At 37.1% G+C, this 17,367-nt stretch overlaps 1 protein-coding gene across 2 annotated transcripts in view; it reads left to right on the top strand.

The window, feature by feature from the left end:
- gpc5c (glypican 5c) overlaps positions 1-17,367 on the top strand; it is a 96,666-nt gene that overhangs the window by 31,151 nt on the left and 48,148 nt on the right. Inside the window, exons 4-6 of one of the 2 annotated variants that reach the window (XM_032566228.1) lie at positions 9,462-9,628; positions 10,604-10,660; positions 12,614-12,736. In XM_032566228.1, the coding sequence (XP_032422119.1) occupies positions 9,462-9,628; positions 10,604-10,660; positions 12,614-12,736 (347 nt within the window). The remainder of the gene's footprint in view (positions 1-9,461; positions 9,629-10,603; positions 10,661-12,613; positions 12,737-17,367) is intronic. The other variant, XM_032566229.1, reaches the window with a different exon arrangement.

Raw genomic sequence — 17,367 nt, 5'->3', positions numbered from 1 at the left:
TGTTTTGGCACATTTTGTTACAAGGATCTTTACTCCAAAAAATTTACAAAACTGAATGAAAATTGCACAGTCTCTTCCATAATTTAAATACCCACGGGCCGCATTTTCTGATCATCTGCAAATGATTGAATCAGGATAAACAAGCGTCAGCTTTGTGAGGGAAGCTCGGCTTGCTTTATTGCAGATTGGAATTTGCCCAGTGTGATATATACGCAGCTGCAGCACTCTTTAATTAGCCCGACTTTATCTGAAATAAGAGAGAAATAGGCAGTGTGTGGAGGACTGCTTGACAGAGACGGAGTGATGCAGACAGCATGATTTACAAAGAATGACGGAGACTTTAAAGAGGCAACATTGAAGAAGTGTCAGAGAGAGACAGATGGGAAGAAGGGCCAGAGGATTGATGTTGCAAGCTGTCTACACTCCCATCTTGAAGGCTTTCCAACTAAGAAGAGGAAGTGAATATTTTTCTGATTAAGTGGTCTGAGTCTGATTGAGGCATTTAGATGTTTGTTTTATGAAGTGGCCTACTGGATTTTTGAGTTTTTTTGTAGTTAATGCAGTACACTAAAAAATCACTGTCCCATCTCTAGATTTTAATTGTCCTGTAAAATTTAATTCTGGGCTAATGTATTCACTTAAATTCCACCAATGGTATCTTTATTCTTAAAAGTAAAGTTCTCTTATTTAGAACAGACAACTTTTGTTATTAAAAGCATTCCTGCATCACCAGATACAACTTTAAAATACATCATATTTAAAATGTGGTCATGTTATTGGAGATGCACCCATAACAATCTGTAAAACTTTGATCTACAGGCACCAACATTTGGTGTCTCAGATTTTCATAAATTACTAAAAGTAAAGTGATGTAAAAACAGCATTCAAAACATTTTTTTTAGTTCGTCTGGCATGTTTGTGTGTGTGCTGTGTGAGAGACAGAGCAGTTGCTGTAAAATACTATTGTACTAATGTTCAAAAGAAAGACTGTATGTTGTTGGAGTTCACATTACAATGTATTTAGCATCCAATATTGGCATTACTAATTCTAAACACCAATTTTTCTATTCATTCCCTTGGGTCATTATCTTACCTCTGAAATTTCCAAAATGCTGAAAACATTTCCAAATCCAACATGTTTCATAACACAGAGGTTGAAAGATCAAGTTAATAAAACTGTCTCACTCTCACAGCCTGAATGAATCACAGACTTGTCTCAACTCATTGCTGAAAAAATGGTTTACTTTTAAAACCTTTTACACCTTCTGAGTGTCCTCTGACTTCACTCATTATATTTGGAAAAGTGTTTTCTTTGGCATGACATTGTGCTTGCTGATCAGAAAATACAATTGGGTTGTTGAGTTTCTTGCCAGTGACTGGTCAGGACTAATCTTCTTGATAATTGTCCCACTTTGGTCAACTGCCAATTTCTTTATTCATCGGTAATTATAGTTTTTTCATACACTTTCCTTGCCATCTGTCATTTGGATGGGGAAAAAAAGTACAATGGTTCAGAAGTATTGGTTTTCCACAGTGGCTGAATAAAGTCAACATTTAATCCCCACTTCTATGATTAACCTAAAAACACAACCTAACAGTGCTGCTGAGGAAGGAGATAAATTCTCATATTCCCTAAACGTACCCAAATTCTCCCAGATGCTCCAGAATTTCTGCTGGCAACCATCCAGTCACATGTCTGCTTGTTTAACCTCAAGGCCTCCACCACAACACTGCTGCTCCTCCAAAATAAAGACAAAAGGTATTTCTCTGGCTTTATCCTTCCTACAGACAAAAGTTAATGTGACCAAAAGCTCCAGTGTTTGTGTCCTGCAGGGACAAATCATGAATACCTTTTTTTTCGACTCATCTCCTTGCTAAACCGGCCCTGAAATGCTGGTGATTTGTTCAGTTTTAACCTAAAAGCAATACAAAAGAAGTGGAAATAGTTACTTCATGGGACTTTTGACATCCTGCAATTAGGAGTGGAAATAATTTTTTGCACAATTACACAAATATAATAGCACGCAGCAGTAAAAGCTCCACATATGAAGTGAAATTACAAGCTGCCATGGGGTTCTTGTTGGAAAATGTAAAAAACAACAAACTGGCCAAAGCAAATCTGGAAGAGATTTCTCGTGCCTGACTACTGGAGTTTTTCCTTTTTTTCTTTTCTTTTGTTTAGAAACAAAAGCAAAAATGAATACCAAATAAATCTATGAACTGCTATTTACTCAGTTATCTTGTTCAGTTTGCTTGCTTGTTCTTATAGGAACATTTGTGCCAAATTACTGTCCTTAAGGGCTTTGATCATTTCCACAAAAATGTTTCTGCTTTGCTTCTGTTATTACTTTTTAGCTGTTAATCTCAAAACATTGCCTTCTGAAACCTTATGAAGCACCGATTTTTAATGCCACATAAAGAGAAGAACAGTGATAAAACTCAAATTAACAGAGTTGTGTTAATAAAATTTACAAATCAAATATAAATCAAAATGGGGAAAAACATAAAATTATACATACTGTAAATAAATAATGTGTAAATATTTGTAGGAAACATTTTGCCATTTTAGACACAAATATTAATATGTATTAAGTGACTACTTTATACAAATTTAACTTTTCTTTACTTTTCTTTCAAAAGTTATGAAACAAACATATGCCCTTGTTTTACTTGGTAAGATGGAAGAAAATGTGCTATAGTGAATATTTCTGCTATTGTGAGAGTCACAGACACTATGTTAATAATAAAACTCTAAAGATGAAAACAAATGGAAACAAAAATATAATGCAGGTGCAGATATATTTTTTGGAACCCTTGCAGCTGAGCGTATAGTTATTTCCAAATGTGTACCTGCATTCCTTTGGTACCATTTGGAGTAAATTGAAAACATTTGAAAAGTAGAGTTTTAATGATGGTTTATTTTATAAAGATGTTCTAAAATAATGATCTCAAACTCAAATACTCAAGAGTTGTTGACTTGCAACTTTTAGATGTGTCCCTTGTCCTACACGCTTGAAATAAATGGCAAAACAGCCTCACTTGCATGCAGTCAAACTCTACAGAGCTCTACTAATGAGCTGATATTGGAGTCAGGTGTTCTGAAGCAGAGACATCTAACAGTTGCAGGACACCGGCCCTAGAGGACTGTAGTTTGAGACCACTGTTTTAAAATAACAGACATGTCGGTGCATAGTGAGACTGTTAATCCCTGAATTATAGTCACTTCAAACTAAGTTAGTTAGTACCTTGGTGCTATTAGCCTTTCAGTTTACTCAAGCACAAAATACATGCGGACAAGACCAAAAGTTGCATGTTTTTGCCATGTCGCCTTACAGCTGCTGTATGTAACTTTAATAAAAAATATGTTTTACATACTTGTTGAAACTGTCACTATGCTATGGTAGTATGGTATGATACAAAAATCTGTGAGAAAATGTAAGGTCCTCTGCTTTCTCCCAATGCTAACTAGAAACCACCAATCTTAGCCAGGCGGAGGGTGTGTGCAATGTCAATCACCCTCAGTGTGGTGCTGCTCATACTCCAACACATATTCCATTTTCCTCCAACTTTTATACATATTACATGCTGCAGCTTTAAGTTCTGTATTTACATAGACAAATGTTAAGCATTGATTTTGAAATATTTTAAAGACCTCAGTTTTGATTGGTGGCGAGGCAGCTTGAGCACTCAGGGAGAATGCTACCTGAGTAGTAGTCAAATAGGCAAATCTACCTGTGGGCAAATGCTGGCATCTCACTGTGAACTACTTTGTCAATTTCTGGTGAATCCTGCAAAAGATGGTGGCACAAAATATTAAATATTGTCATTTTTCTTTAAGTAAATGAAACATTTAATAATCAAAGTTAAAATTAGGATTCTGTTACAGTGTGATAAACAATCAGTGGTGCAACTTAGCATCGTCTCTTTTACTTTATTTCAGGGAACACTTTTTTTCCTGTACCAACACTTTTTTTTCCCCCCTCATCTGTTCATTTATTCACATTTAACTGAAACTATGAAGTGGAACATATAGATATTCTGTGACTGAAAAAAGCCCCACAGGAACCCCATCCCACAGTGCCTGAGGTAACAGGGGGCTGAGAAAGTTCTCTTGGCTTTACTGGGCAATCCCTTGATAAATAAACTGGAAGGAAAGACCACCGCTGCTATCTGTAAGCCAATACTCCTCTAGAGAAGGGATGGCCCAGGGCTTGGCCCAGATGAAGCTAATTGTCTTGCTGTGTTCCTTTTGCACTTTGTTGCCTTAGGAAGATTTAACCATAAAACACACACACATACAAGCACTGCACATTCAGATCAGAATATAGGGGTACACTGCTTCATCTACCCATCTGCACTCCTTTAAATTTAGCATATATCATGCATATTCTGTTGTCTTGCAAAATAGAAAACCTACACCTATAAAACAAAGATCCAATCTATTGTGTATCTGCTGCAGACTGCAGTAAAAGTCGGGTTTCATTTGACAGCTCAAATGCACAGTAAATGCATGCCTTGTAATTCCCTAAAGAGCTACCCCGCGGACTGCACACATCCCATCAATCTTCTCCCTCCATCAGTCTCAGTCCTGAAGCAATAATACAAGGAATGTTGTACAAAATAGTTGAAATTGGGACGGAATAAAAACAGCAAACTGGTGACCAAACACATGCACGCTGTACACAACATAATTCAAATTGGAACACTGAGCCCAGATATGATTTTTATTCTCACGCCATCATCAGCTTAGAAGATATTCAATTATTGGCTATGATTTAGCTGGTGTCATTATTCAGCATGTTGTGAGATTGTCCCGCGAGATTCAACGGTCAGCAGCTCTGTCCTCATAGGACATGTCTCATTTTCTAAAGAGGACACTGTTTATTTTTCCTGCAAAGACTCTGCCTGCTGTTTACTCAGTTCTGTTTTTAGTTAGCAAAAGAACAATTTGTACTAGCATTATTGTTTTGAAATTAAGCACTTTCTCCAATCTTTCCTGGCTTGTTTAGAGGTCCTGTGATTTTGAACTTTTTCTCTGAGGTATGCATGCAAAAATAATGGCGTAATATAAACAGAACTGAGAACGATCTCCTTTGCGTGTTCATGTTTACCTTTTTGTCTTTTTTTAGAATAGCAAAGTGTCAGACAATGGCAGGTGAGAAATGGCATTGTTCTAAATGGAGGCCTAGACTAGTCTCATGAAAAGATTACATTCTTTGTTTGTTTTTTTTTCTTTCTACAACAAAAATAGTACCCTATAACACACACCTTTTTTTTGCTGAATTTAAATGACAACTTATTGGTATTTAAAATAATATAAATACATTACTTGCAAAAAATTGAATAGCAAATGTTGACATTGTATTTGTATTTTAGATGTTTTTACACAATGGTATATGTCAATGTTTATTAACCTTATATTTTGCTTAATATTTTATATTTATTAATTATTTGTATGGTGCCTATAAGCATATTTGACTTTTTTTTCTTTAAATTACTACATGTGGAATATGTGGAAGTTCAAGAAGCAGAAATCCCCTGTTCTCTTTTCCACATCTACTTTTTACATCTTATTATATAGACATTTTTTTGCTGTAAAGTTTATTTCTTTACCCTTTCCTCGTGGATGATAAATTGCCAAGATAGACTTCATTGTGCATGATGTTTGTTAAACTATACGCTGCATACTCTTGATTAGCTTAATTGTTTAAGGTAGTATGCAGTATGAGAAAAGTAAAGAAAAAATTGTATCTTTGAGTAGAACGATCTCAGTGTCAGCTCAATGACACTGATGATTTTACCTGAGAAACTTCACTAAAGCTTCATCTGGGTTCTAGCTGATAGCTGCTCCACATATCTGTATTTTCCATAGAGGGCCAGGTAAAAGTTGTTCAACATGCAACATGTTACTATTACTATACAGAGATTGTTTTATTTCCACAATATATTTCATAATAAGTGACCACAGCAATCAACTCAAAAATCTCACATTACAGAGAAAACTCATTCACCAAAACAGAGACCAGTAATTCACTGATTTATTAAATCCTAATTTCACTGTACAGGCAAATTGAAGTTGTAGACTGATCACACTGGAATCTGATGGAGGTTGTGCTAAATTATCAATGTGAAAAACTACAAATAATTGTTTTGTTTTGTTTTTTTGTATTATTGAAAGTTAAATTACAAAAAAGCAAAATGTGGCCAATTTGTCTTCAGACAATCATCAAAATTTTAAATTGTTCAGATAAAAAATGTCAAAAAACTTGAGGTAATAACTCTGCTCCTTGATGGAAGTCTCATAGGGTAAGTGGGTGGTTCTTTAGTATGTCAAGATGGATTGCATTCAGACTGCTAATCTAATTCAGATAAGAGTGTCCCAGACCGCCCCTGAAGATGGTCAAAGGGAAAATGCCTTTTAAGTGGTCTGATTGCCTTCACACTTCCAATCAGTGGGCAAAAGTCTATGTGACACAAAATTCTGAGTAAAATGTAATGCTAAATACTTGGGATAAACATTTACTAATTGAATTACAAATTTCTCTCACAAACCAGTATAACTTATCCAAGTTAATAATTCCTGCAAAACACAGACTTTCACATGTACCAGGGAAATTTTATGCCATAATCCAAGATCACACATTTTCAATCTGAAAGCAGAATTTCATGTCTTTTGTTCTCAAAATGTTTAGTACTTTTGCTTACATTCTTATTTTGAAAGCAGGATATCTTTCTTCTCAAAAATTGCAATGATTTTACTCAAAACTTCTCCTCCCGGTCAGACTTAGTCTCTGCTCGGAGCAAATCTTCGCTTGCAAAACTCTCTCCTCGCTTAGTGGAATTTTTCTTCCATAATCCAAGAGCACACATTTTCAGTCTGAAAACAGGATTTCACAGCTTTTGTTCTGTGAAATCAAAAGCTGAAATCAAAACAATACTTTTGTTTACACTTTCATTTTGAAAGCATGTTTTTTAGAGCTGCCAACTGCTACCGTATGAACATCCTGCCTCTTGACTTTAAGTCATAAAGTATGTGTAATGAATCTTCTGCATTTCATTGAAAGATTGTGTTTCAACTTGAAAAAAGCAGGCATGTGAACCTATCTTTTGGCAGGGTGAACCAGATTTGCAAAGGAGGTACATGTAAATGCTTAGGAAAGAAGATGGAATATATTATTTTTCACATTTATAAATATTATAAATATTATAGACATACTATTTCTCTTGATTACATTCATGGTTTTAGTCATATTTACTTATTGACTCCATTATTTCAGTGTGAAAAAAGTTGCACCTTTACTTATTTAAACTGTGTTTCACTACCTTAAAGAGGTCTGAAAGACAAGCACAAAGAACATCAAGGCTCATGCAAGGCACATTTTCTCTGTTCACATTACTTAGCCAAAACAGCTGCTGTACTCTTATTTCTTTTTCCAGGGACAATGAAATGTATATGTGTGTGGATATATCTTCTGTGTTTACATGTGTGGCTGCCTGCATGTGTGGCTGTGGGCTGCTCTACCACATGTGAGTGTGTTATATGGTTCCAGAGGGAGTTAAGGTTAATGCAGTAAAACAACCTTCCTCGTGCCCAGTGTCTGCTTAAAGAGTGGATTTACTGTGCATGTAGTCAGGAAAAGGTTTAGAGCAAACGGCTACGGTGAAGGCTGAAGTTCTTTTCAGTAGTTTAGGTTGTTATGCTGTGAGTTCCAATTTCAGCCACTGACTTTCACTAAGAGATGCAGTTGCTTTTATACAATTTTTATTTGCATGCTACAAGAGGTGATTAATCAGCAACACCAAGAAAGAAAGTGAATTTATGATGATATCATAAACAATATATAAGCTCTTAAATATTCTGCTTTCTTCTATCAACTCTTAAAGCTCGTCAAGATTCTTTTGTTTTTGTTTTTTCCGCAATGTTGGAGGTGATTTGTTTTGAGAAATACTGTCAACTTTAATTTCCAAAAAATAAAAAAGTTATATGATACACTGGTGGCAAGTGTGGTCTGAAAAATATCTCATGTCAAGAAGAACACTGAATTAACCACATAATGATATAGCAAAATGGTAAGGAGGTATCATTATACATTTCCCTGGCACATAGTGCCATTTTATAGCGCAGTCAATTACGTATGTTTCCTTCAGTTTTTATAAATATGCCGTATATATTAAACATAACTTCACAGATGCCTTGAAACATAGAAGCTGCATGCTGCTTCTCCATGTTTGGTTCTGATTCTGGAGATGCGGTGTAGACTAGAACCAGAAGACCTGAGTGGTCTGGAAGGTTGATAAAATGACAAAGCAACTTTAATGTATTTTGGTGGTAAGCCATCCAATGATTTATGAAATAAGAAAAGTATCAGAATTGGGGGTGATGTGCTTTCCATAACTGTAATTGTGTTGTGACTATCACAATATATTAACATTTGTTTGGTTTTATTGGGTGTTGCTGCCAGTCTTTGCCTGGTTGCTCTTGAAAAAGAGATTGGTAATCTCAGACATACCTGGTTAAATAAAGGTTGCATATATGTAGATATATACATATTTATCATTGCATGTAAAAAATGCACATAAAATTTACCTGCCCACTTATTTCATCTGTATTGAAGTTAAATCCTCATTTTCAGGATAGAACTGTTTCAATATATGAAAAACATCTTAAAAAAAAAAAAGTCTGTACTGCCATTTAATAATTATTCTACTAAGTATTTATTCTACTAAAATTGTAGGTTCATCTAACAATTTGCAAAGATTGTTCTTATCAGAATTAATTAAATTGACTGGAATCATGACTGTTATTTTTGTATGTTACAATATGAATTGCAAACCAGAGGTAAAAAAAAAAAAAAAAGTATTGTGAAGTCCAGTTGGACAATGACTCATCTCTGTAGATAAAGCAGTGCTTGCACTGATCATTTTAAGGACCTATTCAGTCAAGCACAGAAAAGCCATCACAATCTGCCTCTTTTACTAATTGAAGATCACTTAACAACACTGCCTCAAGGCTTTTAAGCCAATGAGACGGCATTGATTTTTGTCCCTTTTTCTTCAAAGATCCTGCTTTCACCTCCCCTCTGCTGCAAGGTTTAATTGCTCACAGGAGATATTTGCTACCATTGCCAAATGTGCACATGTGCGCTTACCTCCATGATGTAGTGGAATGTTCTAAATTTACTGTCAGCCCTTCAGGCACTAAATCACTCATTGTAACTGTTTTTACTTCATCACATCTCTGTCTTTATGTACACCTTTGCATTTACTTTAGTTACTTATCTGACAACCAAAATGGCATTCTCTATCTGAGACAGATCCCATATATCTCATAGTACACTTGCTTTTAATACTTTCGAATTTGTAGGTGTCAGTGAGGGATTTGCAAGCCACCCTGTAGCTTCACCCACACATTCATACATTCTCCTTGCTTAGCAGGTGTGTGTGCTGTGCTCTCTCCACAGGTGGACAAGGTGTGTGGCCTGTCTACACGGGAACCCCCAAGCATGTGGTCTATGAGACCAGAGGTCACAACCTCTTCCACAACCTTAACTTCACCTTCTCCATCTGCCTCCTCCTCCTCCCATATTTTACCAGTAGAGAGGCTAGCAAAGTTTGCCCACTTACAAAGGTAGGCAGAAGCTTTGAGTTAATGTGAAACAAACTTAAGAAATGCTTGAATATCTACCTTATGTATATATTCGCTGTACTGTTAGATTTGTCATAGATTAAGAGGTTGGATATCATTGATCCAAAACTATTACAGCTTCTGTCACTTCACACTGTTCTCCAGTGTTTAGTTGGATTCAAACGCATATACACAGACAAAGTAACTTCTCTCCAGCACCACCCATACTCCCCACCTGGTTCCTGGACCATCGTGTGCCCACAGCAGCTGGTAGGCAGGCGGAGCCTTGGTAAGATCAATCTTGACAGACCACACAATTTCCTGTTTACCCAGACGACCACACCACCAGCACTGCATGCCAGCCAGTGCCGCATTGGAAAGCACACACAAATGAACTAAAGCACTGTTGAGTGCTTGACCTCGTCCCACTCTGAATCGTTGCACTGATGCCAAGCCTAGCTGTCACGGCTGGCATGGCACTGCCACTGCCGTTCATAGCAACACAATCCAGTTCACCCGCTTGTTGCCAGCTCTGACCAGAGCTCGTGTGAGCCCTGAAGACTTCAAAGCCACAGCAGCAAAAGAAGAACAGTGGTTGGAAAATGTGAAAGATGATAGAGCCTAGCATTTTTTTTTGTACAAAGTACAAAAACTCATTTGTACTTTGTCTTAATTGTGCATTTCAACTGTTTGCACATGTGCTGATAACTGTTTGAGTGGATTTGGTGACTATAATATGAATTATATTCCATTTTCTGTTTAATTTTCCTGTTATTTTGGTTGAAATTGGTTATTAATTCATATTTGGTTTGACAACTCTGCATGTGCATAATCACTTTCTACCACAGACAGTTGTGTGTACTTTGTTCATCTTCCCTTCATCCCCTGTCATGCCAACCTTTTTTTTTCTTGTTTATCTCTCCATGCCCCCTTTTCACCTCCCTGCATTCTCCTGCTTCCAATTCCCATTATTCCCAGTCCATTCCCTCTGAAGCCCTCCAAGGTCAATAATCCTAATCTGAGAACACTCTCTAGGTAAGCATAAATCCAAGGCAATGTTTTTCTTTGTTATTTATTCAATATTATGAGATTCCTGCAATAGAAGCAGTTTCTATCAAAAGTTTGGTTACATTCTAAATACAAAATTTTTTTGTTACATTGTTTGTGATAGACTAACCTAAAGGGTATGAAAAAAATGTATAATGCATTTCTTTTCAGTAACCATGAAACCCTTACATAGAATTTAGTGCAACCAATTGGCTTGAGAAGTTTGCTTGATTGTTAAAGAGAACATGATGTGCAATTATGAAAAAATACCATCAGGAACACACCAAACATGTCGAGGATAAGGGATAAAGTTGTTGACACATTTAAAGCAGACTGGGGTTGCACAACAGTATCTCAAACTTTAAAGTGTATGACATGTTTCTTATTAGTTTAAGTATTTCTCAACTCAGATTGAAATCCTTACCCATTATTCTTAGTTAAAGTTCAATCTGATTGGATAGATTGTTTTTGTGACCAAGAGTCCTTAGCGCTTGTACAGATTTTCAATTGGCTTTTGGCCTGGACTTTCAGTTTACTATTTTAACACATAACCCTTGATCCATTGTAAATCAGTCTGTATCTTTAGCAGTTTTTCTATTGGAAGCAAACCTTCACTCCAGTCTAAAGTATTTTGCACCCTCTAATGTTTTTTGGGTTTTTTTTCCCCCAGTATTACCCTGTTTTTAGCTCCACCTCCCATCATTTCTGACCTCCTTTATTTTCCCTATTGAATAAATTATTCACACAACATGATGCTGCCACATATTTCACTGGGAGGATAAGATTTTGGAGATTATTTACCGTTTTAGTTCTATGTGTTTAGAATTAAATGTGCAATTTCAGAATTTGATTCAGTCACATTTGTCGACCAAGTTTGTGCACAAACACACAGTGAATATGGGAATTCTCAATGTACAGAGATTTTTAATTATATTTCCATTTGATGGAGAAAATAAATATTTGAGAAATACTGATACTTTCTTTTCAATGTGGGTCTTTCTTGCCAATCTTTAATAATGGTCAAACTTGTGGAGTGCATAAGAAATAGTTGCCCTATCAACAAGTTACCCCGTCGAAGATGTGGATTTATGCAACTTGGGTGTGCTCAGATTTAGTATAATGCCTTGTTGTTTTGGTTATGCCATATTCTTTGTTATTTTTAGATAATAATTTGAATAATGCTCCTTTAGTTGCTCAAAGTTTGAGTTGTTTTATTACTTTACCCTTCATAAAAACCTTATTTTACCTCTCGTGGTAGGTCAGTGATGCATTTGTTCACAAATATTTGTTAAACAATTTACACATATTAGATGAAATCGGAAGGAAAACAGTTGTAAGAGTTTTTATTTAAGGTCTCAGAGTAGTGGAGAATAGAAACAAAAGCACTTTTTGTCAGTAAAATAAATAGAAAACTATCAAACATTTTCTATGCACTTCAGATTTTGCACTTGAAACACAACAAACTATGAAAGAATTCAAGGAAAATGACTTGAATTTTGAATCATATCTAAAACCCTTTCATTGGCTGTCTTAGCATCTAACCCATCATTTTTGCTTCTCATTATGGGCTTAGACAATCTGAGTCAGGTCAAAAAGTTCTGCCTTTGCTCTGCAATAGATGACAGGAACTACATTGATAACATCTGTTGGCAGCACTACACAGTGCAACTAAGAAAATGTGCTGATGCAGTCATATTCAGGGGCTGTCCTTTCTGCCACTGTCAACATCATCGCTTGTATTTATCACATGCATGCCTTGTCAGAAAAATATTAAACTAGTGTTTGTTGTTACTTCAACTATTCCAGAGCACAATGGCATATACTGAGGTTCTTTGTGGTATAATCTTGCAGATGACTCTTTATAAATTCTGTTTTAAAATTTTTAAGTCATTGTCATATAGCAATAATAACCATTCTATTGACTCTCTGTTTTTCCATTAGGGAGTTCTTAGGGCAACTGCAGCGCTATAAATCCTTCTTCAATACATTGCCAGAGATGCTGTGTGAAGGGGAGTATATAGTGGACGACTCCACCTGCTGGGGTGGTAATGGTGTCGTAGAAAGGTAAGAGAAATCTTTCTAGTGTCTCCATTGTTTGCATCACTGATTAACTTGTGTTTTCAGCAACAAAGAACAAACCTACTTTCTATGTTTGACACAAAAAAACATCACTTGTGGTATAACTTCTAATATATGATTTACTTTTCTTAAAAGTTAAATGCTTAACAGCTAGCTGTGACAATATTATTTTTATATCTTGACTTTATATCCCTCCTTTGCAAATTGTCAGGCTGAGAGTCAGTGTGACTGGCTGCTGTTAATCACTGTGCAAATAAGGAAGTTATTATTATCCATCTCCCTATTGACTGAATGCTGGCAGGACAAAAAGTCATAAGGCTCTGGTTTTCTTTGTGTTTGTGTCAGTGATTGAATTGTTTTCTGCTGAGATTTTTATTTTGTGCTGATTTATGGACATAGCTTTGGAACTGATTTCCTGCTGATGGTTTTGGGTGCATCTCTAAGAGACCAGAGGGCTTGCTCAGTGTGTGGCTCTCCTGCCTCTCACTCAACATATGAAGAAAATTATGCCAATTACTGAGCCAACTCAAATCTGTAATTGATTCTGAATTCTGGATCAGTTTCTTAAACACTCTTTAAACTACCTCCACAGCTATGACAAGGTCACACTATCCAATTTTTAACAACCACAGTAACTTCAGTTCAATTGGTACTGCCAGAACACAGAAAAATATGCAGATCCCATGAATTAATTTTCCCCTTGTGTGTGGGCGTGTGTGTGTGTGTGTGTGTGGCTTTATCATTTTGCCCTTGTTCAACATCCGGGTTTGGCCTGGCTTTACTTATGTACTTGGTAAGACAATGTGCTCAGCAAGAGGTGCACTGGATGTTGGTTTTTATTGTGTTTAGTGACTGGTTACAATTTCCCCCTTTTTCCCTTCATTCTCGTCCACCTAATATATTTCTTGTTAAGACATCTGATGCATTTCAAAAGTATTCATGGCCCTTGGCCTTTTTTATTCTTTCCTTTACCCTGGTGCCCCTAAATAATGTTGTTTTGCTTAGGTTTATGTGGTTTGTAAAACAGCATTACTTGAGCACACAGCATTATGGAGTTCAAAGAACATATTATTTGGGTCATGAATAAAGTCGTGAAAAGTTTTAAAGATGAGGTTAAACTATAGGACATCTCAATCTTTGGACATATCACAGAATATTGTTCAATCCTTCATTTGAAAATGGAAATGGTATGGTAACAATCACAAATTTACCAAAACACAGCTGTCTACTTAAAACTAACAGCCCTGGCAAGAAGAGCATTAGTCAGAGAAGTTATGTGACCTATGAAAACTCTGTTCTTGCAGAAATCCACAGTTTAGGTGGGTAGATCTGTTGCTCTGTCAATAATTATCTCTGTTTTGGAGGAGTGGTAAGAAGAAAGCATTTTGAAAATAAATCCGATATTTAAAAATTTGCCTCTAGCCATGTTGGGGACACACGAAACAATTGAAGAATGGTGTTCTTGTCAGGAGAGCTCAAAACTAAACTACTTGCCTATGTGCAAGGAGAGTATGTAGTGTGGAGGAGAACTCATACTATAAATAACCAAAGTATCCCAGTGGTGAAGTATGGTGGTGGCGGGGGTATGCTGTGGAGTTGCTTTTTCTTTGGCAAGGTACTCTATTGAACATACTACCAGTAAACTGGGCCTGTGGCAATATTTTAGTACACAGTGATTAAAATATTATATCTGTGTTGGAAATTTGTGATTTATAAACCTATAAAGAAGGGAGAATGGGGCATCTACATTTATTTATCAACTTCTGCAAAAGAGAAATTCAGCAAGTTCCCTCCTTTGTCTTTATGAACAACCAGTTGTGAATTGAGTTTGTGTCATTTACTCCCAAGTGTGTTGGTTTTTCATTAACTGTACTACAGAGCTGTAACAGTGTGTTATCACACAATCCCTGCTGATTGCCAGGTCACTGCTTGTGGTGTCAAGTGTTTCTGGTTTGAATGAGAAAACAGTGCCCCACTGAGACATTTGGCAACACTCACAAGCCTTGCTCCTTCACTTACTCTCTTTCCCTGTATCTGACTCTGTTGGCATTCATGACAGAGAAAAGAGGGCCGAGCAGGGCATGATAAAAGAGTCGTCATTTTGGTGCCGTGGTGCCCCCTTTGCGTTGGGGTGCCCCTGATGAGACAAGTATGTTGGAGTGAAAGTGTGGAGGGGGGCCTTGGCAACATAAAGACCCATTGTGGAGTCAGTAGAGTGGGGCACAGTCCCACTGTGGAGACCCCCAAAGCATGGAGGGGGAACAAAGGCCCTCCTATGAGTCTGCATGGGAAAGACTCGGACATCACTGCCATAACTTCTCCCACTGCTTGGACCTTTCTTGGGAAAGCTACGTCAGAATAGCAGCAATACAACCAAAAGAAGCAATTGTGTTAAGCAAAAACAAGAAACACATTAGCAACATTTTAATGTAGCAGAGACTAACAAATCACATCAGCGGAAACAGATCCAAAACAGAGATGCAAAGGTGTGAGTCCACACCAGTCCTCCAATGACATGCTGGTTTTCCCTAAGCAAGAGATGTATCAATCCACATGGGATCCATAAGCTTGTGAACAGCTGGGAGGTTATTCACAAGGGCTCAGATGAGGAGCATGCATCCACAGACACACAATTTAAACTTCAAAGCCTATGAAAGACTTTTGAGGTTGAAATCCCCTTCTTCTCTTCATTCAACATTTGATGACAGAGTTGTGAGTGCCAGCAGCTGTAAAGGGCATCTCGACATCTGCTGACATCTCTTAACATTTAGACCATCATAGGTATTTTTTTTGTGTTGCATGTTTCCAGGAAAATCAGGAACAAAATAATGACTTTCCATTTTTAAATTAGTGAGTTTTTTTTGTTTGTTTTTTTAATTCTGTAGATTTTTGGAACAAATTATGACTTATAAATTGGGCCAGTTCCTGCCTTTTTGAAGCACTTTAATGGTGACAGTGTTTGTTTTTAACTAATCCTATAGATCTAAAACTTCTAAAGACAGTTTGGTCAGTCCCGTCTCAGCTTTGAAGTACTATGCGTGTCACTTTGGATGAGATTGCATTTCACATAGTGCTTTTGCGTGGCGACGGTGCAAAACTAACAGTTTTTGCTGTATCCAAACAGGATATGTTACTTTTGTAGTAACATTAAGCAAAAATAACTATTTCATTTTGATGTCCATGTTAAACTATCAACTGACAAAAAGGGTAAAAGTTAAATACTCACTGAGTCCCCCCCAATTAGCACTTGGAAATGCCTGGTAACTGAAAAGTGCTATACAAATAAAATTGGATTGATTTAATTGATTGATTGATACATATTACCAAAAGTATCTCATCAGAAAGTTATTCTTTTGAATTATGCAATCATCTTCTTTGCTTTGTTGATGTGGAAGATGGGATGAATGTTCCCACACTATGGCACAAAGCAGTGCACACATTCTCTGCACTTGGCTGCTTGCCCCTCTCTGATACAAATGTACAGTCATCAGAGTATTTCTACAGATAACATGACTTACTTGTGCTGGATGTTTGAGGTGTACAGAGTGAAAAGGAATTGTGAAAGTAACGTCCCTTGTGGTGTTTCTGTCAGTGTTTTGAAAGGCAGAACGTTTTCCAAAGCACATTATCCTTCACCGGGTTCATGTTAAGGTTGAAGAGTTACTGCAGAATCCCAAAGAGTTTTTTTCATATTTGCCGTAAGCGCATGGGACCAAGACTTTTTGGACCTGCAGCCTTGTTCTGGTTCAATCTCACCTCTTCACTTGGGACAGACATAAAAACATGGGAGAGGAAGAGACCCCCGACTCATCTACTGATTTGATTGAAGACAAAGATGCAGAGTAAAAAAAGATTCATGACTGAGGTTAAAAATAAATCATTAGAAGTATGACAGGAAGGCTCAGGATCAAGAGAGGACCAAGTTGGCTTTGGTTGTTCCTGAACTGATTATATTGAAGAATGTGTTGGTACTGTCCAGACTACCGTTTCCCTCCCTGCTTTCCTGGGTGTCACACTCCTGGGGGATATTTTAACACTCCCATGAAAAAGTGAGACAGGTGACGGGATCCAACACTCAGTCTTTTCAGTTTTAAATTGCCATTGTTCAATTTCTCCAGACCTGCTGTGTCTGTGCTGAAGCTGCCTGCCTCCTTTTTCTCTCCCATTCTCGGTGTTCGTTGAAACACAACACCAGCTTTGAGTGAGGCCAGCTGATCGGGCTCTAACATTACCCATTATGATCAATGGAATGGTTTAAACCTCCCTCACACACACACGCCTGTGTGCCCACACCCACCCCCAAGCACTCACACACACAAACACACCTCCCTACCTCTTCTCCTTCTCCTTGTTACTGTTCAGTATTCTCAACAGTTTATTACAAGCAAATGAACAGTCTTCATTATAACAACTGTCCAAACAGCAAGTAGAGGCAAGACTCTTCCTTCAAACTGCACAATTTCTCAGTTTCAACAACTTTCTAAAAGGAGAGTAAAAACAAAATTTGCAACAGAGTTATTCCAATAACCTGCCACCTTATGAAATGGTGAAGTTCTAGAATACAGTAGATTACATTCCTCTGGGTATTTTGATCTTTGCAGGAGGACACATTTATT

This window comes from Xiphophorus hellerii, chromosome 6 (genome assembly GCF_003331165.1).
Source record: "Xiphophorus hellerii strain 12219 chromosome 6, Xiphophorus_hellerii-4.1, whole genome shotgun sequence".
Lineage (NCBI taxonomy): Eukaryota > Metazoa > Chordata > Actinopteri > Cyprinodontiformes > Poeciliidae > Xiphophorus > Xiphophorus hellerii.
Note: the sequence above shows the minus strand (reverse complement) of the source record. Positions and strands in the feature narration are given on the sequence as shown.